At 48.3% G+C, this 25,000-nt stretch overlaps 1 protein-coding gene across 1 annotated transcript in view; it reads right to left on the reverse strand.

The window, feature by feature from the left end:
• Positions 1–25,000, reverse strand: part of LOC129854519 (calcium and integrin-binding family member 2-like) — a 62,101-nt gene that overhangs the window by 15,244 nt on the left and 21,857 nt on the right. The window contains exon 3 of the mRNA XM_055921639.1: positions 19,812–19,923. Coding sequence (XP_055777614.1) covers positions 19,812–19,923 — 112 coding nt within the window. The remainder of the gene's footprint in view (positions 1–19,811; positions 19,924–25,000) is intronic.

A 25,000-nucleotide genomic window follows, 5' to 3' on the forward strand; every position in this document is an offset into this window, starting at 1 on the left:
TTTAGGCCCCATCATAGCACTGAGACTGCACTTGTGAAGGTGGTAAATGACCTTTTAATGGCGTCAGACCGAGACTCTGCATCTGTCCTCGTGCTCCTAGACCTTAGTGCTGCCTTTGACACCATCGATCACCACATTCTTTTGGAGAGATTGGAAACCCAAATTGGTCTACACGGACAAGTTCTGGCCTGGTTTAGATCTTATCTGTCGGAAATATATCAGTTTGTCTCTGTGGATGGTTTGTCATCTGACAAATCAACTGTAAATTTCTGTGTTCCTCAAGGCTCCGTTTTAGGACCACTATTGTTTTCACTATATATTTTACCTCTTGGTGATGCCATTCAGAAACATAATGTTAACTTTCCCTGCTATGCGGATGACACACAGCTGTACATTTCAATGAAACATGGTGAAGCCCCAAAATTGCCCTCGCTAGAAGCCTATGTTTCAGACATAAGGAAGTGGATGGCTGCAAATGTTCTACTTTTAAACTCGGACAAAACAGAGATGCTTGTTCTAGGTCCCAAGAAACAAAGAGGTCTTCTGTTGAATCTGACAATTAATCTTGATGGTTGTACAGTCATCTCAAATAAAACTGTGAAGAACCTCGGCGTTACTCTGGACCCTGATCGCTCTTCTGATGAACATATCAAGACTGTTTCAAGGACAGCTTTTTTCCATCTACGTAACATTGCAAAAATCAGACACTTTCTGTCCAAAAATGATGCAGAAAAATGTATCCATGCTTTTGTTACTTCTAGGTTAGACTACTGCAATGCTCTACTTTCCGGCTACCCGGATAAAGCACTAAATAAAATTCAGTTAGTGCTAAACACGGCTGCTAGAATCTTGACTAGAACCAAGAAATTTGATCATATTACTCCAGTGCTAGCTTCCCTACACTGGCTTCCTGTTAAGGCAAGGGCTGATTTCAAGGTTTTACTGCTAACCTACAAAGCATTACATGGACTTGCTCCTACCTATCTTTCCGATTTGGTCCTGCCGTACATACCTACACGTACGCTACGGTCACAAGACGCAGGCCTCCTTACTGACCCTAGAATTTCTAAGCAAACAGCTGGAGGCAGGGTTTTCTCCTATAGAGCTCAATTTTTATGGGATGGTCTGCCTACCCATGTGAGAGACGCAGACTCGGTCTCAACCTTTAAGTCTTTACTGAAGACTCATCTCTTCAGTAGGTCCAATGATTGAGTGTAGTCTGGCCCAGGAGTGTGAAGGTGAACGGAAAGGCTGGAGCAACGAACCGCTCTTGCTGTCTCTGCCTGGCCGGTTCCCCTCTCTCCACTGAGATTCTCTGCCTCTAACCCTATTACAGGGGCTGAGTCACTGACTTACTGGTGCTCTCCCATGCTGTCCCGAGGAGTGATGCGTCACTTGAGTGGGTTGAGTCACTGATGTGATCTTCCTGTCCTGGTTGGCGCCCCCCCCCCTTGGGTTGTGCCGTGGCAGAGATCTTTGTGGGCTATGCTCGGCCTTGTCTCAGGATGGTAAGTTGATGGTTGAAGATATCCCTCTAGTGGTGTGGGGGCTGTGCTTTGGCAAAGTGGGTGGAGTTATATCCTGCCTGTTTGGCCCTGTTCGGGGGTATTGTCGGATGGGGCCACAGTGTCTCTCGACCTCTCCTATCGCAGCCTCCAGTATTTATGCTGCAGTAGTTTATGTGTCGGGGGGCTAGGGTCAGTCTGTTATATCCGGTGTCCTGTGTGAATTTAAGTATTTTTTTTCTCCCTCTCCCTCTCCCTCTCCCTCTCTAGCCCTAGGGCCATGCCTCAGGACTACCTGGCCTGATTACTCCTTGCTGGCCCCAGTCCACCTGACTGTGCTGCTGCTCCAGTTTCAACTGTTCTGCCTGCGGCTATGGAACTCTGACCTGTTCACCGAACATGCTACCTGTCACAGACCTGCTGTTTTCAACTTTCTAGAGACAGCAGGATCGGTAGAGATAGTCTGAATGATCGGCTATGAAAGGCCAACTGACATTTACTCCTGAGATGCTGACCTGTTGCACCCTCGACAACTACTGTGATTATTATTATTTGACCCTGCTGGTCATTTATGAACATTTGAACATCTTGGCCATGTTCTGTTATAATCTCCACCCGGCACAGCCAGAAGAGGACTGGCCACCCCTCATTGCCTGGTTCATCTCTAGGTTTCTTCCTAGGTTTTGGCCTTTCTAGGGATTTTTTCCTAGCCACCGTGCTTCTACACCTGCATTGCTTGCTGTTTGGGGTTTTAGGCTGGATTTCTGTACAGCACTTTGAGATATCAGCTGATGTAAAAAGAAGGTCTTTATAAATACATTTGATTGATTGATCTGCGTCCCACTATAGCAGATCTTCACGAGGTCAGTAGGTGACACAACAGCCCCAGACATCACACACTGCGGATGCCCAGGTTTGGTAACAGAATGACGGCACCAACAGCACAAACCGTCGTTCTGTTACCTAACTTTGCATCTGCACCGTTCAAGTAAAGTTATTGTTTGGTCAAATCTCCTGTGGAAGTTGTTAAAAGTCGTCGTTGTGCATAAAGTTGTACGGTTTGTTTAACTTTGCAATCATTGTTTTTGTGTTTGACATACAGTTGAGTCTCAGCATCATTCTGTTACCATGGAATTACATTGAGTCTCAGCATCATTCTGTTACCGTGGAATTACATTTGAGTCTCAGCATCATTCTGTTACCATGGAATTACATTGAGTCTCAGCATCATTCTGTTACCGTGGAATTACATTTGAGTCTCAGCATCATTCTGTTACTGTGGAATTACATTTGAGTCTCAGCATCATTCTGTTACCGTGGAATTACATTTGAGTCTCAGCATCATTCTGTTACTGTTGAATTACATTTGAGTCTCAGCATCATTCTGTTACTGTGGAATTGCCTTCAATCATCTTAAAAGCCTTTTTAACCCCAAAAGCACCAACTGGCGTCATTTTACAACCCAAATTGGTAAATGACAAATCCCCCAAAATAAGCATATATTTTTAATTGCTCACAGATTTATAGTCAAAATTGATGTTTCAAAATAGACATTTGTGTTTATGTTGAGATTCTGATAAATTTCGCCCATCGCCAAATGTTAAGAACATCAGTCTGCTGTTAGTTCAAAGTGTTGTGTTTCTGTGATACTCACGAGGCTGAGAAATTGGCGACATACCGGTACGACCTAAGATGGCCACCGATATGGGCGCCGGGGGGCCAATCACGACCTTGACCTCTTACTTTGTAGCTAACTCAGTTCCAACTAAGTTTGACTTGGCGTAGAGACATGTATTTACATTTGAATAACATATGTTATTAAATAACCCAACTCAAAATCATGCAAACAAAAATGATCACTGATGAAACATTATACTGGTCACAAAGACAACACACAATTGTATATTTAGGCACACAGAAGAGGTCTGGCCACCCCTCATAGCCTGGTTCCTCTAGGTTTCTTCCTAGGTTTTGGGCCTTTCTAGGGAGTTTTTCCTAGCCACCGTGCTTCTACACCTGCATTGCTTGCTGTTTGGGGTTTTAGGCTGGGTTTCTGTACAGCACTTTGAGATATCAGCTGATGTAAGAAGGACTATATAAATACATTTGATTTGATTTGTTCTTTTTGATTTCTAGGTGCTTAAAAAGAAAACATATATCCCTGTTGGAGGCTTTACACACACACACACACACACACACACACACACACACACACACACACACACACACACACACACACACACACACACACACACACACACACACACACACACACAATACTCTATGTACCATTCATTGCCAGAGCAGGGTACAGTGCACAGCAGTGTCTCTGGGTCCTGTTATAAATCATCCCACAGCATCCTGGAGGCTAAGCTAGGCTAAGCTAGGCTAATTAATGCATACATCTTTGCAGGTGAGGCGTTGATTCGCAACCTGGTGACCTTTGGGCGACCATTTTGGCTCTGCCTGTTATACATTTTGGCTCTGCCTGTTGTTAGAGGACCATAATTCACCGCTGAATGGGCCCCAGTCGCTGGGAGCTTTACATCCCTGTTACTGCCAGTGGTGTAAAGTACTTAAGTAAAAATACTTTAAAGTACTACTTAAGTAGTTTTTTGGTAGTATCTGTACTTTACTTTTTATATTTTTGACTACTTTTACTTTTACTTCACTACATTCCTACAGAAAATTATGTACTTTTTACTCCATACATTTTCCCTGACACTCAAAATACTCGTTACATTGAATGGTCAGCAGGACACGTTACTGTCTCTGATCTGGAGGACTCACTAAACACATGCTTCGTTTGTAAATGATGTCTGAGTGTTGGAGCATGACCCGGGCTATTTGTAAATGATGTCTGAGTGTTGGAGCATGACCCGGGCTATTTGTAAATGTAAAAAATATAGCCTGACACACCAGTCCACCTCCATGTCATTATACACTAGCCTGACACACCAGACCACCTCCATCACATTATACACTAGCCTGACACACCAGACCACCTCCATGTCATTATACACTAGCCTAACACACCAGACCACCTCCATGTCATTATACACTAGCCTGACACACCAGACCACCTCCATCACATTATACACTAGCCTGACACACCAGACCACCTCCATCACATTATACACTAGCCTGACACACCAGACCACCTCCATGTCATTATACACTAGCCTAACACACCAGACCACCTCCATGTCATTATACACTAGCCTGACACACCAGACCACCTCCATCACATTATACACTAGCCTGACACACCAGACCACCTCCATGTCATTATACACTAGCCTGACACACCAGACCACCTCCATCACATTATACACTAGCCTGACACACCAGACCACCTCCATGTCATTATACACTAGCCTGACACACCAGACCACCTCCATCACATTATACACTAGCCTGACACACCAGACCACCTCCATCACATTATACACTAGCCTGACACACCAGACCACCTCCATCACATTATACACTAGCCTGACACACCAGACCACCTCCATCACATTATACACTAGCCTGACACACCAGACCACCTCCATCACATTATACACTAGCCTGACACACCAGACCACCTCCATCACATTATACACTAGCCTGACACACAGGACCACATCCATGACATTATACACTAGCCTGACACACCAGATCACCTCCATGACATTATACACTAGCCTGACACACCAGACCACCTCCATCACATTATACACTAGCCTGACACACCAGATCACCAGATGTAAGAAGGACTATATAAATACATTTGATTTGATTTGTTCTTTTTGATTTCTAGGTGCTTAAAAAGAAAACATATATCCCTGTTGGAGGCTTTACACACACACACACACACACACACACACACACACACACACACACACACACACACACACACACACACACACACACACACACACACACACACACACACAATACTCTATGTACCATTCATTGCCAGAGCAGGGTACAGTGCACAGCAGTGTCTCTGGGTCCTGTTATAAATCATCCCACAGCATCCTGGAGGCTAAGCTAGGCTAAGCTAGGCTAATTAATGCATACATCTTTGCAGGTGAGGCGTTGATTCGCAACCTGGTGACCTTTGGGCGACCATTTTGGCTCTGCCTGTTATACATTTTGGCTCTGCCTGTTGTTAGAGGACCATAATTCACCGCTGAATGGGCCCCAGTCGCTGGGAGCTTTACATCCCTGTTACTGCCAGTGGTGTAAAGTACTTAAGTAAAAATACTTTAAAGTACTACTTAAGTAGTTTTTTGGTAGTATCTGTACTTTACTTTTTATATTTTTGACTACTTTTACTTTTACTTCACTACATTCCTACAGAAAATTATGTACTTTTTACTCCATACATTTTCCCTGACACTCAAAATACTCGTTACATTGAATGGTCAGCAGGACACGTTACTGTCTCTGATCTGGAGGACTCACTAAACACATGCTTCGTTTGTAAATGATGTCTGAGTGTTGGAGAATGACCCGGGCTATTTGTAAATGATGTCTGAGTGTTGGAGCATGACCCGGGCTATTTGTAAATGATGTCTGAGTGTTGGAGAATGACCCGGGCTATTTGTAAATGATGTCTGAGTGTTGGAGAATGACCCGGGCTATTTGTAAATGATGTCTGAGTGTTTGAGCATGACCCGGGCTATTTGTAAATGTAAAAAATATAAAAAAAATGGTGCCGTCTGGTTTGCTTTATTTAAGGAATTTGAAAAAGATTTGAACTTTTACTTTTGATACTTAAGTATATTTAAATACTTTTATACTTTTACTCAAATAGTATTTTACCGGGTTACTTTCACTTTCACTTTAACTTGAGTCATTTTCTATTAAAGTATCTTTACTTTTACTCCAGTATGACAATTGGGTACTTTCCCACCACTGGTTACTGGTACCACGACTGTGTCCCACTCCCAAATAGTACCCTGTTCCCTACATAGTGTACTACCCCCCAAAGAGCTCTGGTCAAAAGTAGTGCACTATTATAGGGATTAGGGTGCCATTTGGCTCTGGAACTAAAGTAGTGCACTATATAGGAAATAGGGTGCCATTTGGCTCTGGTCTAAAGTAGTGCACTATATATAGGCAATAGGGTGCCATTTGGGATATAATTCATGTCTCTAGCAGGAACATGTTACAGATACTCCCTCTACACCCGTCCCCTCTCCAGGGGGAACATGTTACAGATACTCCCTCTACAGCCGTCCCCTCTCCAGGGGGAACATGTTACAGATACTCCCTCTCCAGGGGGAACATGTTACAGATACTCCCTCTACACCCGTCCCCTCTCCAGGGGGAACATGTTACAGATACTCCCTCTACACCCGTCCCCTCTCCAGGGGGAACATGTTACAGATACTCCCTCTACAGGGGGAACATGTTACAGATACTCCCTCTACACCATCCCCTCTCCAGGGGGAACATGTTACAGATACTCCCTCTACACCCGTCCCCTCTCCAGGGGGAACATGTTACAGATACTCCCTCTACACCCGTCCCCTCTCCAGGGGGAACATGTTACAGATACTCCCTCTACACCGTCCCCTCTCCAGGGGGAACATGTTACAGATACTCCCTCTCCAGGGGGAACATGTTACAGATACTCCCTCTACAGGGGGAACATGTTACAGATACTCCCTCTCCAGGGGGAACATGTTACAGATACTCCCTCTCCAGGGGGAACATGTTACAGATACTCCCTCTACACCCGTCCCCTCTCCAGGGGGAACATGTTACAGATACTCCCTCTCCAGGGGGAACATGTTACAGATACTCCCTCTACACCGTCCCCTCTACAGGGGGAACATGTTACAGATACTCCCTCTCCAGGGGGAACATGTTACAGATACTCCCTCTACACCCGTCCCCTCTCCAGGGGGAACATGTTACAGATACTCCCTCTACACCCGTCCCCTCTCCAGGGGGAACATGTTACAGATACTCCCTCTCCAGGGGGAACATGTTACAGATACTCCCTCTACACCCGTCCCCTCTCCAGGGGGAACATGTTACAGATACTCCTTCTCCAGGGGGAACATGTTACAGATACTCCCTCTACACCCGTCCCCTCTCCAGGGGGAACATGTTACAGATACTCCCTCTACAGCCGTCCCCTCTCCAGGGGGAACATGGTACAGATACTCCCTCTACACCCGTCCCCTCTCCAGGGGGAACATGTAACAGATACTCCCTCTCCAGGGGGAACATGTTACAGATACTCCCTCTACACCGTCCCCTCTCCAGGGGGAACATGTTACAGATACTCCCTCTACAGCCGTCCCCTCTCCAGGGGGAACATGTTACAGATACTCCTTCTCCAGGGGGAACATGTTACAGATACTCCCTCTCCAGGGGGAACATGTTACAGATACTCCCTCTACACCCGTCCCCTCTCCAGGGGGAACATGTTACAGATACTCCTTCTCCAGGGGGAACATGTTACAGATACTCCCTCTACACCCGTCCCCTCTCCAGGGGGAACATGTTACAGATACTCCCTCTACAGCCGTCCCCTCTCCAGGGGGAACATGGTACAGATACTCCCTCTACACCCGTCCCCTCTCCAGGGGGAACATGTAACAGATACTCCCTCTCCAGGGGGAACATGTTACAGATACTCCCTCTACACCGTCCCCTCTCCAGGGGGAACATGTTACAGATACTCCCTCTACATCGTCCCCTCTCCAGGGGGAACATGTTACAGATACTCCCTCTACACCGTCCCCTCTCCAGGGGGAACATGTTACAGATACTCCCTCTCCAGGGGGAACATGTTACAGATACTCCCTCTACACCGTCCCCTCTCCAGGGGGAACATGTTACAGATACTCCCTCTCCAGGGGGAACACGTTACAGATACTCCCTCTACACCCGTCCCCTCTCCAGGGGGAACATGTTACAGATACTCCTTCTCCAGGGGGAACATGTTACAGATACTCCCTCTACACCCGTCCCCTCTCCAGGGGGAACATGTTACAGATACTCCCTCTACACCGTCCCCTCTCCAGGGGGAACATGTTACCGATACTCCCTCTCCAGGGGGAACATGTTACAGATACTCCCTCTACACCGTCCCCTCTCCAGGGGGAACATGTTACAGATACTCCCTCTCCAGGGGGAACATGTTACAGATACTCCCTCTACACCGTCCCCTCTCCAGGGGGAACATGTTACAGATACTCCCTCTACACCGTCCCCTCTCCAGGGGGAACATGTTACAGATACTCCCTCTCCAGGGGGAACATGTTACAGATACTCCCTCTACACCGTCCCCTCTCCAGGGGGAACATGTTACAGATACTCCCTCTCCAGGGGGAACATGTTACAGATACTCCCTCTACACCGTCCCCTCTCCAGGGGGAACATTATACAGATACTCCCTCTACAGGGGGAACATGTTACAGATACTCCCTCTACACCGTCCCCTCTCCAGGGGGAACATTATACAGATACTCCCTCTACAGGGGGAACATGTTACAGATACTCCCTCTACACCGTCCCCTCTCCAGGGGGAACATGTTACAGATACTCCCTCTCCAGGGGGAACATGTTACAGATACTCCCTCTACACCGTCCCCTCTCCAGGGGGAACATGTTACAGATACTCCCTCTACAGCCGTCCCCTCTACAGGGGGAACATGTTACAGATACTCCCTCTCCAGGGGGAACATGTTACAGATAATCCCTCTACACCCGTCCCCTCTCCAGGGGGAACATGTTACAGATACTCCTTCTCCAGGGGGAACATGTTACAGATACTCCCTCTACACCCGTCCCCTCTCCAGGGGGAACATGTTACAGATACTCCCTCTACAGCCGTCCCCTCTCCAGGGGGAACATGGTACAGATACTCCCTCTACACCCGTCCCCTCTCCAGGGGGAACATGTAACAGATACTCCCTCTCCAGGGGGAACATGTTACAGATACTCCCTCTACACCGTCCCCTCTCCAGGGGGAACATGTTACAGATACTCCCTCTACACCGTCCCCTCTCCAGGGGGAACATGTTACAGATACTCCCTCTACACCGTCCCCTCTCCAGGGGGAACATGTTACAGATACTCCCTCTACACCGTCCCCTCTCCAGGGGGAACATGTTACCGATACTCCCTCTCCAGGAGGAACATGTAACAGATACTCCCTCTCCAGGGGGAACATGTTACAGATACTCCCTCTACACCGTCCCCTCTCCAGGGGGAACATGTTACAGATACTCCCTCTACACCGTCCCCTCTCCAGGGGGAACATGTTACAGATACTCCCTCTACACCGTCCCCTCTCCAGGGGGAACATGTTACAGATACTCCCTCTCCAGGGGGAACATGTTACAGATACTCCCTCTACACCGTCCCCTCTCCAGGGGGAACCTGTTACAGATACTCCCTCTACACCGTCCCCTCTCCAGGGGGAACATGTTACAGATACTCCCTCTCCAGGGGGAACATGTTACAGATACTCCCTCTACACCGTCCCCTCTCCAGGGGGAACATGTTACAGATACTCCCTCTCCAGGGGGAACATGTTACAGATACTCCCTCTACACCGTCCCCTCTCCAGGGGGAACATTATACAGATACTCCCTCTACAGGGGGAACATGTTACAGATACTCCCTCTACACCGTCCCCTCTCCAGGGGGAACATTATACAGATACTCCCTCTACAGGGAGAACATGTTACAGATACTCCCTCTACACCGTCCCCTCTCCAGGGGGAACATTATACAGATACTCCCTCTACAGGGGGAACATGTTACAGATACTCCCTCTACACCCGTCCCCTCTCCAGGGGGAACATGTTACAGATACTCCTTCTCCAGGGGGAACATGTTACAGATACTCCCTCTACACCCGTCCCCTCTCCAGGGGGAACATGTTACAGATACTCCCTCTACAGCCGTCCCCTCTCCAGGGGGAACATGGTACAGATACTCCCTCTACACCCGTCCCCTCTCCAGGGGGAACATGTAACAGATACTCCCTCTCCAGGGGGAACATGTTACAGATACTCCCTCTACACCGTCCCCTCTACAGGGGGAACATGTTACAGATACTCCCTCTACACCGTCCCCTCTCCAGGGGGAACATGTTACAGATACTCCCTCTACACCGTCCCCTCTCCAGGGGGAACATGTTACAGATACTCCCTCTACAGGGGAAACATGTTACAGATACTCCCTCTACACCCGTCCCCTCTCCAGGGGGAACATGTTACAGATACTCCCTCTACACCGTCCCCTCTCCAGGGGGAACATGTTACAGATACTCCCTCTACACCGTCCCCTCTCCAGGGGGAACATGTTACAGATACTCCCTCTACAGGGGAAACATGTTACAGATACTCCCTCTACACCCGTCCCCTCTCCAGGGGGAACATGTTACAGATACTCCCTCTACACCCGTCCCCTCTCCAGGGGGAACATGTTACAGATACTCCCTCTACACCCGTCCCCTCTACAGGGGGAACATGTTACAGATACTCCCTCTCCAGGGGGAACATGTTACAGATACTCCCTCTACAGGGGGAACATGTTACAGATACTCCCTCTACACCGTCCCCTCTCCAGGGGGAACATGTTACAGATACTCCCTCTCCAGGGGGAACACGTTACAGATACTCCCTCTACACCGTCCCCTCTCCAGGGGGAACATGTTACAGATACTCCCTCTACAGGGGGAACATGTTACAGATACTCCCTCTACACCCGTCCCCTCTCCAGGGGGAACATGTTACAGATACTCCCTCTACACCGTCCCGTCTCCAGGGGGAACATGTTACAGATACTCCCTCTACAGGGGGAACATGTTACAGATACTCCCTCTACACCGTCCCCTCTCCAGGGGGAACATGTTACAGATACTCCCTCTCCAGGGGGAACATGTTACAGATACTCCCTCTACACCGTCCCCTCTCCAGGGGGAACATGTTACAGCTACTCCCTCTACACCGTCCCCTCTCCAGGGGGAACATGTTACAGATACTCCCTCTCCAGGGGGAACATGTTACAGATACTCCCTCTACACCGTCCCCACTCCAGGGGGAACATGTTACAGATACTCCCTCTCCAGGGGGAACATGTTACAGATACTCCCTCTACACCGTCCCCTCTCCAGGGGGAACATTATACAGATACTCCCTCTACAGGGGGAACATGTTACAGATACTCCCTCTACACCGTCCCCTCTCCAGGGGGAACATTATACAGATACTCCCTCTACAGGGGGAACATGTTACAGATACTCCCTCTACACCGTCCCCTCTCCAGGGGGAACATGTTACAGATACTCCCTCTACACCGTCCCCTCTCCAGGGGGAACATGTTACAGATACTCCCTCTCCAGGGGGAACATGTTACAGATACTCCCTCTACACCGTCCCCTCTCCAGTGGGAACATGTTACAGATACTCCCTCTACAGGGGGAACATGTTACAGATACTCCCTCTACACCGTCCCCTCTCCAGGGGGAACATTATACAGATACTCCCTCTACAGGGGGAACATGTTACAGATACTCCCTCTACACCGTCCCCTCTCCAGGGGGAACATGTTACAGATACTCCCTCTCCAGGGGGAACATGTTACAGATACTCCCTCTACACCGTCCCCTCTCCAGGGGGAACATGTTACAGATACTCCCTCTACAGCCGTCCCCTCTACAGGGGGAACATGTTACAGATACTCCCTCTCCAGGGGGAACATGTTACAGATACTCCCTCTACACCCGTCCCCTCTCCAGGGGGAACATGTTACAGATACTCCTTCTCCAGGGGGAACATGTTACAGATACTCCCTCTACACCCGTCCCCTCTCCAGGGGGAACATGTTACAGATACTCCCTCTACAGCCGTCCCCTCTCCAGGGGGAACATGGTACAGATACTCCCTCTACACCCGTCCCCTCTCCAGGGGGAACATGTAACAGATACTCCCTCTCCAGGGGGAACATGTTACAGATACTCCCTCTACACCGTCCCCTCTCCAGGGGGAACATGTTACAGATACTCCCTCTACACCGTCCCCTCTCCAGGGGGAACATGTTACAGATACTCCCTCTACACCGTCCCCTCTCCAGGGGGAACATGTTACAGATACTCCCTCTACACCGTCCCCTCTCCAGGGGGAACATGTTACCGATACTCCCTCTCCAGGGGGAACATGTAACAGATACTCCCTCTCCAGGGGGAACATGTTACAGATACTCCCTCTACACCGTCCCCTCTCCAGGGGGAACATGTTACAGATACTCCCTCTACACCGTCCCCTCTCCAGGGGGAACATGTTACAGATACTCCCTCTACACCGTCCCCTCTCCAGGGGGAACATGTTACAGATACTCCCTCTCCAGGGGGAACATGTTACAGATACTCCCTCTACACCGTCCCCTCTCCAGGGGGAACCTGTTACAGATACTCCCTCTACACCGTCCCCTCTCCAGGGGGAACATGTTACAGATACTCCCTCTCCAGGGGGAACATGTTACAGATACTCCCTCTACACCGTCCCCTCTCCAGGGGGAACATGTTACAGATACTCCCTCTCCAGGGGGAACATGTTACAGATACTCCCTCTACACCGTCCCCTCTCCAGGGGGAACATTATACAGATACTCCCTCTACAGGGGGAACATGTTACAGATACTCCCTCTACACCGTCCCCTCTCCAGGGGGAACATTATACAGATACTCCCTCTACAGGGAGAACATGTTACAGATACTCCCTCTACACCGTCCCCTCTCCAGGGGGAACATTATACAGATACTCCCTCTACAGGGGGAACATGTTACAGATACTCCCTCTACACCCGTCCCCTCTCCAGGGGGAACATGTTACAGATACTCCTTCTCCAGGGGGAACATGTTACAGATACTCCCTCTACACCCGTCCCCTCTCCAGGGGGAACATGTTACAGATACTCCCTCTACAGCCGTCCCCTCTCCAGGGGGAACATGGTACAGATACTCCCTCTACACCCGTCCCCTCTCCAGGGGGAACATGTAACAGATACTCCCTCTCCAGGGGGAACATGTTACAGATACTCCCTCTACACCGTCCCCTCTACAGGGGGAACATGTTACAGATACTCCCTCTACACCGTCCCCTCTCCAGGGGGAACATGTTACAGATACTCCCTCTACACCGTCCCCTCTCCAGGGGGAACATGTTACAGATACTCCCTCTACAGGGGAAACATGTTACAGATACTCCCTCTACACCCGTCCCCTCTACAGGGGGAACATGTTACAGATACTCCCTCTCCAGGGGGAACATGTTACAGATACTCCCTCTACAGGGGGAACATGTTACAGATACTCCCTCTACACCGTCCCCTCTCCAGGGGGAACATGTTACAGATACTCCCTCTCCAGGGGGAACACGTTACAGATACTCCCTCTACACCGTCCCCTCTCCAGGGGGAACATGTTACAGATACTCCCTCTACAGGGGGAACATGTTACAGATACTCCCTCTACACCCGTCCCCTCTCCAGGGGGAACATGTTACAGATACTCCCTCTACACCGTCCCGTCTCCAGGGGGAACATGTTACAGATACTCCCTCTACAGGGGGAACATGTTACAGATACTCCCTCTACACCGTCCCCTCTCCAGGGGGAACATGTTACAGATACTCCCTCTCCAGGGGGAACATGTTACAGATACTCCCTCTACACCGTCCCCTCTCCAGGGGGAACATGTTACAGATACTCCCTCTACACCGTCCCCTCTCCAGGGGGAACATGTTACAGATACTCCCTCTCCAGGGGGAACATGTTACAGATACTCCCTCTACACCGTCCCCACTCCAGGGGGAACATGTTACAGATACTCCCTCTCCAGGGGGAACATGTTACAGATACTCCCTCTACACCGTCCCCTCTCCAGGGGGAACATTATACAGATACTCCCTCTACAGGGGGAACATGTTACAGATACTCCCTCTACACCGTCCCCTCTCCAGGGGGAACATTATACAGATACTCCCTCTACAGGGGGAACATGTTACAGATACTCCCTCTACACCGTCCCCTCTCCAGGGGGAACATGTTACAGATACTCCCTCTACACCGTCCCCTCTCCAGGGGGAACATGTTACAGATACTCCCTCTCCAGGGGGAACATGTTACAGATACTCCCTCTACACCGTCCCCTCTCCAGGGGGAACATGTTACAGATACTCCCTCTACAGCCGTCCCCTCTACAGGGGGAACATGTTACAGATACTCCCTCTCCAGGGGGAACATGTTACAGATACTCCCTCTACACCCGTCCCCTCTCCAGGGGGAACATGTTACAGATACTCCTTCTCCAGGGGGAACATGTTACAGATACTCCCTCTACACCCGTCCCCTCTCCAGGGGGAACATGTTACAGATACTCCCTCTACACCCGTCCCCTCTCCAGGGGGAACATGTTACAGATACTCCCTCTACAGCCGTCCCCTCTCCAGGGGGAACATGGTACAGATACTTCCTCTACACCCGTCCCCTCTCCAGGGGGAACATGTAACAGATACTCCCTCTCCAGGGGGAACATGTTACAGATACTCCCTCTACACCGTCCCCTCTACAGGGGGAACATGTTACAGATACTCCCTCTACACCGTCCCCTCTCCAGGGGGAACATGTTACAGATACTCCCTCTACACCGTTCCCTCTCCAGGGGGAACATGTTACAGATACTCCCTCTACAGGGGAAACATGTTACAGATACTCCCTCTACACCCGTCCCCTCTACAGGGGGAACATGTTACAGATACTCCCTCTCCAGGGGGAACATGTTACAGATACTCCCTCTACAGGGGGAACATGTTACAGATACTCCCTCTACACCGTCCCCTCTCCAGGGGGAACATGTTACAGATACTCCCTCTACACCATCCCCTCTCCAGGGGGAACATGTTACAGATACTCCCTCTACACCGTCCCCTCTCCAGGGGGAACATGTTACAGATACTCCCTCTCCAGGGGGAACACGTTACAGATACTCCCTCTACACCGTCCCCTCTCCAGGGGGAACATGTTACAGATACTCCCTCTACAGGGGGAACATGTTACAGATACTCCCTCTACACCCGTCCCCTCTCCAGGGGGAACATGTTACAGATACTCCCTCTACACCCGTCCCCTCTCCAGGGGGAACATGTTACAGATACTCCCTCTACATCCGTCCCCTCTACAGGGGGAACATGTTACAGATACTCCCTCTCCAGGGGGAACATGTTACAGATACTCCCTCTCCAAGGGGAACATGTTACAGATACTCCCTCTCCAAGGGGAACATGTTACAGATACTCCCTCTACAGGGGGAACATGTTACAGATACTCCCTCTCTAGGGGGAACATGTTACAGATACTCCCTCTACAGGGGGAACATGTTACAGATACTCCCTCTACACCCGTCCCCTCTCCAGGGGGAACATGTTACAGATACTCCCTCTACACCGTCCCCTCTCCAGGGGGAACATGTTACAGATACTCCCTCTACAGGGGGAACATGTTACAGATACTCCCTCTACACCCGTCCCCTCTCCAGGGGGAACATGTTACAGATACTCCCTCTACACCCGTCCCCTCTCCAGGGGGAACATGTTACAGATACTCCCTCTACACCAGTCCCCTCTCCAGGGGGAACATGTTACAGATACTCCCTCTACACCCGTCCCCTCTCCAGGGGGAACATGTTACAGATACTCCCTCTACACCCGTCCCCTCTCCAGGGGGATCATGTTACAGATACTCCCTCTCCAGGGGGAACATGTTACAGATACTCCCTCTACAGCCGTCCCCTCTCCAGGGGGAACATGTTAGAGATGTTCTGGTACCACTAGAGTATTCTGGGAAGTCATCATGTGAATGATCCACAGAGAATGGACTGGTGTTGTTGGGTCTAAGTGATTCGCTAGGTTCTGATGTTATCTCTATTGGAAAAGCCATACAATGTTTGTTATATAAAGACTGATTTATGCTCCCAACAGTATGCTGCAACAGAAGCTCAAACAACATTCTACAGTTTACTGAGCATTACGTGATTACAGATCAGGATTTATTTAAAAGAAGAATTCAAACGACCAATCGGACGACGCAAGAAAAAGAAAAGAGACGTGATGACTCAACAATATCACCACAGACTGAGTCCCTGTTCTCTCTCTCCTCTGTTTAAATGACCCTGTCTGTCTGTCTGTGGGCTCTGGTGAGTGGGCTGTGCACTGCTGGGCTAGCTGGAGGGAGGGATGGAGGGAGGGAGGGAGAGGTTGGAGACAAATTGAGGCTGACTAATCACAATCGAGGTTGAGTCAGCAGAGGGTGAATGGAATGCTGCTCACCAGGGAACAGCCTTAACAGATCACAGTAGTAACGATCACATGAATCCTCACTGTTACCAAGCAACTATCTACTGCTCCATATCACCTCACTGTTACCAAGCAACTATCTACTGGCCCATATCACCTCACTGTTACCAAGCAACTATCTACTGCTCCATATCATCTCAATGTTACCAAGCAACTATCTACTGTCCATACAGTATCACCTCCCTGTTACCAAGCAACTATCTACTGTCCATACAGTATCACCTCCCTGTTACCAAGCAACTATCTACTGGCCCATACAGTATCACCTCTCTGTTACCAAGCAACTATCTACTGGCCCATATCACCTCCATGTTACCAAGCAACTATCTACTGTCCATACAGTATCACCTCCCTGTTACCAAGCAACTATCTACTGTCCATACAGTATCACCTCCCTGTTACCAAGCAACTATCTACTGGCCCATACAGTATCACCTCTCTGTTACCAAGCAACTATCTACTGCTCCATATCACCTCACTGTTATCAAGCAACTATCTACTGATCCATACAGTATCACCTCCCTGTTACCAAGCAACTATCTACTGCTCCATATTACCTCCCTGTTACCAAGCAACTATCTACTGGCCCATATCACCTCACTGTTACCAAGCAACTATCTACTGGCCCATATCACCTCACTGTTACCTAGCAACTATCTACTGGCCCATATCACCTCACTGTTACCTAGCAACTATCTACTGGCCCATATCACCTCACTGTTACCAAGCAACTAACTACTGGCCCATATCACCTCACTGTTACCTAGCAACTATCTACTGGCCCATATCACCTCACTGTTACCAAGCAACTATCTACTGCTCCATATCATCTCACTGTTACCAAGCAACTATCTACTGATCCATACAGTATCACCTCCCTGTTACCAAGCAACTATCTACTGGCCCATATCACCTCCATGTTACCAAGCAACTATCTACTGTCCATACAGTATCACCTCCCTGTTACCAAGCAACTATCTACTGGCCCATGCAGTATCACCTCCCTGTTACCAAGCAACTATCTACTGTTCCATATCATCTCACTGTTACCAAGCAACTATCTACTGTCCATACAGTATCACCTCCCTGTTACCAAGCAACTATCTACTGGCCCATACAGTATCACCTCTCTGTTACCAAGCAACTATCTACTGGCCCATATCACCTCCATGTTACCAAGCAACTATCTACTGCTCCATACAGTGTCACCTCCCTGTTACCAAGCAACTATCTACTGGCCCATATCACCTCACTGTTACCAAGCAACTACCTACTGGCCCATATCACCTCACTGTTACCAAGCAACTATCTACTGGCCCATATCACCTCACTGTTACCAAGCAACTACCTACTGGCCCATATCACCTCACTGTTACCAAGCAACTATCTACTGCTCCATATTACCGCCCTGTTACCAAGCAACTATCTACTGCTCCATATTACCTCCCTGTTACCAAGCAACTATCTACTGCTCCATATCACCTCACTGTTACCAAGCAACTATCTACTGCTCCATATTACCTCCCTGTTCCCAAGCAACTATCTACTGCTCCATATCACCTCACTGTTACCAAGCAACTATCTACTGCTCCATATTACCTCCCTGTTACCAAGCAACTATCTACTGCTCCATATCACCTCACTGTTACCAAGCAACTATCTACTGCTCCATATCACCTCACTGTTACCAAGCAACTATCTACTGCTCCATATCACCTCACTGTTACCAAGCAACTATCTACTGCTCCATATTACCTCCCTGTTACCAAGCAACTATCTACTGCTCCATATCACCTCACTGTTACCAAGCAACTATCTACTGCTCCATATTACCTCCCTGGTTACCAAGCAACTATCTACTGGCCCATATCACCTCACTGTTACCAAGCAACTATCTACTGCTCCATATTACCTCCCTGTTACCAAGCAACTATCTACTGGCCCATATCACCTCACTGTTACCAAGCAACTATCTACTGGCCCATATCACCTCACTGTTACCAAGCAACTATCTACTGCTCCATATTACCTCCCTGTTACCAAGCAACTATCTACTGGCCCATATCACCTCACTGTGACCAAGCAACTATCTACTGCTCCATATTACCTCCCTGTTACCAAGCAACTATCTACTGGCCAATATCACCTCACTGTTACCAAGCAACTATCTACTGGCCCATATCACCTCACTGTTACCAAGCAACTATCTACTGGCCCATATCATCTCACTGTTATCAAGCAACTATCTACTGGCCCATATCACCTCAATGTAACCAAGCAACTATCTACTGGCCCATATCACCTCACTGTTACCTAGCAACTATCTACTGGCCCATATCACCTCACTGTTACCAAGCAACTATCTACTGATCCATACAGTATCACCTCCCTGTTACCAAGCAACTATCTACTGGCCCATACAGTATCACCTCCCTGTTACCAAGCAACTATCTACTGGCCCATATCACCTCACTGTTACCAAGCAACTATCTACTGGCCCATATCACCTCCCTGTTACCAAGCAACTATATACTGCTCCATACAGTATCACCTCCCTGTTACCAAGCAACTATCTACTGGCCCATATTACCTCCCTATTACCAAGCAACTATCTACTGGCCCATATCACCTCACTGTAGGGTCGGCTAGAACAAGTTACGCTTCTCAGCTTAATGTCTTACAATAACATTGAACAGAGGACTAAAGAGATTAGTTCTACATTAGATTTACCAGCTCATAAAACATACAGGTGGTGTGTATAAAATAGCCTCGCAGCCAGTCAGATAACTCTGAAGAACATATCATTTAAGTTTGAACTTTAAGTTCAATTTATTAAGAAGCTAAATATTTACACTTAACTGACATTAACAACCAAACGAGTATCGATACCAATAACAACAACAAAACCCCCAGAACATCAACCACCACGTACCTTTAGTTCTGGCATGCTGATGATGAGAGGCAGGGGGAGTCTGATGTCAGGCTGGTTGGTGTAGTCCAGTGGTACTAGGTGAGGAGCCAGCTCATGGAATCTCCCATGTAACCTAGGACACACAGACAGCAGAAGGTTAGGAAACACCCACACACATAACCCTATGGGTTTTTTTGGGCTCTTTTGTTTACAAGGCAGGAGTGGTTTAAAACCTGGTCCAAGATCTGTTTGTGCTGTCATGACAGTAACCGTAAGAGTTAGCTGTACGAGCAGAAACAGATCTGAGACCAGGCTAGAGAAATGAAGAGCCACTGTGGACATCGTATGTTGAGACGTCTAGCATCGGTACAGTTTGACTCGATCAGTCATAAATATATTCACATACAGCATACGGTGCCTCTCTTTTCCATTGATTTTCGATTGAAACATACAGCTGTAATCTACACAACAGATGAACTGGGACGTGGACTTTTCTCACACATTCCTGACACACACCCAGGGCTGAACCTCAGCACGTTGACGTCTGAAAACATCTTGACAAACGTACATTTTTTGGAGCTAATTTTCTTTAATTCTCTGAGGTAAGCACCCTGTACTGTCATGGAGCTGGGATGTTTATCCCCCTTCATACTACCAACATATTTTACATTTTACCAACTGGGGGTCATTTTGACCCAGAGAAGAAACTATTGGAAAAAGAAACAAGCATAGCAAAACATAAAGTATTCACAAAGTATTCACAAAGTATTCATAAAGAATTCATAAAGTATTCACAAAGTATTCATAAAGAATTCATAAAGTATTCATAAAGTATTCACAAAGTATTCATAAAGTATTCACAAAGTATTCACAAAGTATTCATAAAATATTCACAAAGTATTCACAAAGTATTCATAAAATATTCACAAAGTATTCACAAAGTATTCATAAAGTATTCATAAAATATTCACAAAGTATTCAGACCCCTTAACTTTTTCCACATTTTGCTACATTACAGCCTTATTCTAAAATATATATATATATTTTTTAAATACTCCTCATAATCCTCCCGAGTGGCGCAGCGGTCTAAGGCACTGCATCTCAGTGCTAGAGGTGTCACTACAGACCCTGGTTCGTTTCCAGGCTGTATCACAACTGGCCGTGATTGGGAGTCCCATAGGGCGGCGCACAATTGGCCCAGCGTCGTCCGGGTTTGGTCGGGGGTAGGCCGTCATTGTAAATAAGAATTAGTTCTTAACTGACTTGGCTAGTTAAATGAAAATAAAGGTTACATTTCTCTGGAGACATAATAACAAGTTATCCATAGCATCAGAATGGGGAGAGGGACCTGTATCAGTGATTTAGACCAGAGAGACAGATCCTCTGCAAAGATGGAGCACTTTATGTACTTGCCTATGGTTATAAATGATTATCACTGGGTATAACTGGTTATCACTGGTAGACAGACACAGTCTGTCCCCTGCAGGGATGTCCACTAGGACACAGCTAGCTGCCTGCCTGCCTGCCTGCCTGCCTGTCTGCCTGCCTGCCTGCCTGCCTGCCTGCCTGCCTGCCTGCCTGCCTGCTCCATCTTCATAGCAGATGGAAGTAAATACGTGAAGCACGTCCTTTAGAGAGTATATATACACTTCTCAAAAAAATAAAGGGAACACTTAAACAACACAATGTAACTCCAAGTCAATCACAGTTCTGTGAAATCAAACTGTCCACTTAGGAAGCAACACTGATTGACAATAAATTTCACATGCTGTTGTGCAAATGGAATAGACAAAAGGTGGAAATTATAGGCAATTAGTAAGACAACCCCAAAAAAGGAATGGTTCTGCAGGTGGTGACCACACACCACTTCTCAGTTCCTATGCTTCCTGGCTGATGTTTTGGTCACTTTTGAATGCTGGCGGTGCTTTCACTCTAGTGGTAGCATGAGATGGAGTCTACAACCCACACAAGTGGCTCAGGTAGTGCAGTTCATCCAGGATGGCACATCAATGCGAGCTGTGGCAAACAGGTTTGTTGTGTCTGTCAGCGTAGTGTCCAGAGCATGGAGGCGCTACCAGGAGACAGGCCAGTACATCAGGAGACGTGGAGGAGGCCGTAGGAGGGCAACAACCCAGCAGCAGGACCGCTACCTCCGCTTTTGTGCAAGGAGGTGCACTGCCAGAGCCCTGCAAAATGACCTCCAGCAGGCCACAAATGTGCATGTGTCTGCTCAAACGGTCAGAAACAGACTCCATGAGGGTGGTATGAGGGACCGACGTCCACAGGTGGGGGTTGTGCTTACAGCCCAACACCGTGCAGGACGTTTGGCATTTGCCAGAGAACACCAAGATTGGGAAATTCGCCACTGGAGCCCTGTGCTCTTCACAGATGAAAGCAGGTTCACACTGAACACATGAGCACATGTGACAGACGTGACAGAGTCTGGAGACGCCGTGGAGAACGTTCTGCTGCCTGCAACATCCTCCAGCATGACCGGTTTGGCGGTGGGTCAGTCATGGTGTGGGGTGGCATTTCTTTGTGGGGCCGCACAGCCCTCCATGTGCTCGCCAGAGGTAGCCTGGCTGCCATTAGGTACCGAGATGAGATCCTCAGACCCCTTGTGAGACCATATGCTGACACATGCACATTTGTGGCCTGCTGGAGGTCATTTTGCAGGGCTCTGGCAGTGCACCTCCTTGCACAAAGGCGGAGGTAGCGGTCCTGCTGCTGGGTTGTTGCCCTCCTACGGCCTCCTCCACGTCTCCTGATGTACTGGCCTGTCTCTTGGTAGCGCCTCCATGCTCTGGACACTACGCTGACAGACACAGCAAACCTTTTTGCCACAGCTCGCATTGATGTGCCATCCTGGATGAACTGCACTACCTGAGCCACTTGTGTGGGTTGTAGACTCCGTCTCATGCTACCACTAGAGTGAAAGCACCGCCAGCATTCAAAAGTGACCAAAACATCAGCCAGGAAGCATAGGAACTGAGAAGTGGTCTGTGGTCACCACCTGCAGAACCCTTCCTTTATTGGGGGTGTCTTGCTAATTGTCTATAACTTCCACCTTTTGTCTATTCCATTTGCACAACAGCATGTGACATTTATTGTCAATCAGTGTTGCTTCCTAAGTGGACAGTTTGATTTCACAGAAGTTTGATTGACTTGGAGTTACATTGTGTTGTTTAAGTGTTCCCTTTATTTTTTTGAGCAGTGTATATGCAGTGTGTCATAGAAACAGCAGGTGTTCCTAATGTTTTGTACCCTCGGTGTATATAGACCAGACCATTTCCATGCCAATCTTATAGTGTGCATCCCGAATAGGCACAGGGCTCTGGCCCTAATAGTGAATAGGGATTCATTTGGGACGAGGACATTAAGACAATTACAGATTGACGACGGGTCTCTTTGGACATTGGACATCGAAGGGACATCGAAGGGGATGTCTCTTTGGACATTGAAGGGGATGTCACTGGCTTGTCTGCTCCCAACGGCAGGAAGTTCTCTTGGAAAATGTTCCGTTAGTGATGCCAGTGGTAATAACATGAGGTCACACAGAGAAATAAATACCGGTCAATGATGACAAACTCTCCAGTGATAAATGACCTGATGATCCGTCTGTAAACAGTATCCATGGACAACGTTTAAAAAGGCAAGGAAGGACACAGCGAGAGAGACACGCACGCACACACACACACACACACCAGGGCCGGCTGTCTGGACAGTGAAACAGCACCTCTCTGTCTCAGTATGTGTAGACCATGTATCTGATGCTGTCTGGACAGTGAAACAGCACCTCTCTGTCTCAGTATGTGTAGACCATGTATCTGATGCTGTCTGGACAGTGAAACAGCACCTCTCTGTCTCAGTATGTGTAGACCATGTATCTGATGCTGTCTCAGTATGTGTAGACCATGTATCTGATGCTGTCTGGACAGTGAAACAGCTCCCCTCTGTCTCAGTATGTGTAGACCATGTATCTGATGCTGTCTGGACAGTGAAACAGCACCTCTCTGTCTCAGTATGTGTAGACCATGTATCTGATGCTGTCTCAGTATGTGTAGACCATGTATCTGATGCTGTCTGGACAGTGAAACAGCTCCCCTCTGTCTCAGTATGTGTAGACCATGTATCTGATGCTGTCTGGACAGTGAAACAGCACCTCCCTGTCTCAGTATGTGTAGACCATGTATCTGATGCTGATACGTAGTAAGACAGAGGGGCGCTGTTTCACTCGCTCGGATTTCTCGTGGTGAGATAGTTTCAGCCATTTGCGAATTGAAGGAAAGTTGGCGGGTGCACAGCGTGTCACGTCTGTTCCCGCTCTTCCCTCCCCCTGGCGCTTGAGGACGCCAGGTTGCCCTGCATCACACACTCCTGCCATCCATCACGCACACCTGCCTTCCCTCGTCACGCGCATCAGCGATATTGGACTCACCTGGACTCACTTATCACCTGTTCTTTTCCCCCCCTGTATGTGTCAGTTCCCAGCTCTGTTCCCCTCTGCTGCATTGTATTGTTTTTTGTCTGTATTATTAGTTTGCTGACGCTGTTCCTGTCTCGTTCCATGTCCGTTATTTATTCAGTGTTTTACTCCCCGTACCTGCTTCCCTCTCTCCAGCGTCATCCCATGTGACCCGGCGTACTGTTCGGATGCTGGAATCATTTGGGATGGGAACCTCGTTTTTTATTTTTTAAGTGATTTGTTTGACAAATCAGATCAAAACATCCTGACTGGTTGCGTTCATGCAACATTAATAGGAAATAGATTTTTAGAGTAACATGTCAGTTAATATAAAACCCTGAGAAAACGTTGCACGCACATAGGAGGTCACGTGAACCCCCCCCTATCGAAATGAAATGCCCCGTCCAACTGATTGGTTGTGGCGCCGGCCCTGGAGTCTGGAACTCCTCCTCCACTGTCACCCTATGTCATCTCATCATGACGTTGTCCTTTGATTACCAACATTACTGAAACGGATCCTTATAACAAATCCATCAGCTCACAAATAAAACCTCACTTTATAGCTCTAACACCATTACCCCATACAGCCAGCCTGCAGAGAGAGAGAAGAGAGAGAGAGACGAGAGAGAGAGAGAGAGAGAGAGAAGAGAGGGAGAGATACATAATGGGAGTGAGAGAGAAAGAGAGAGAGAGAGAGGAGAGTGAGAGAGACAGCGAGAGAGAAGAGAGGGAGAGAGACAGCGAG

The sequence above is a fragment of the Salvelinus fontinalis genome, chromosome 4, assembly GCF_029448725.1.
Source record: "Salvelinus fontinalis isolate EN_2023a chromosome 4, ASM2944872v1, whole genome shotgun sequence".
NCBI lineage: Eukaryota > Metazoa > Chordata > Actinopteri > Salmoniformes > Salmonidae > Salvelinus > Salvelinus fontinalis.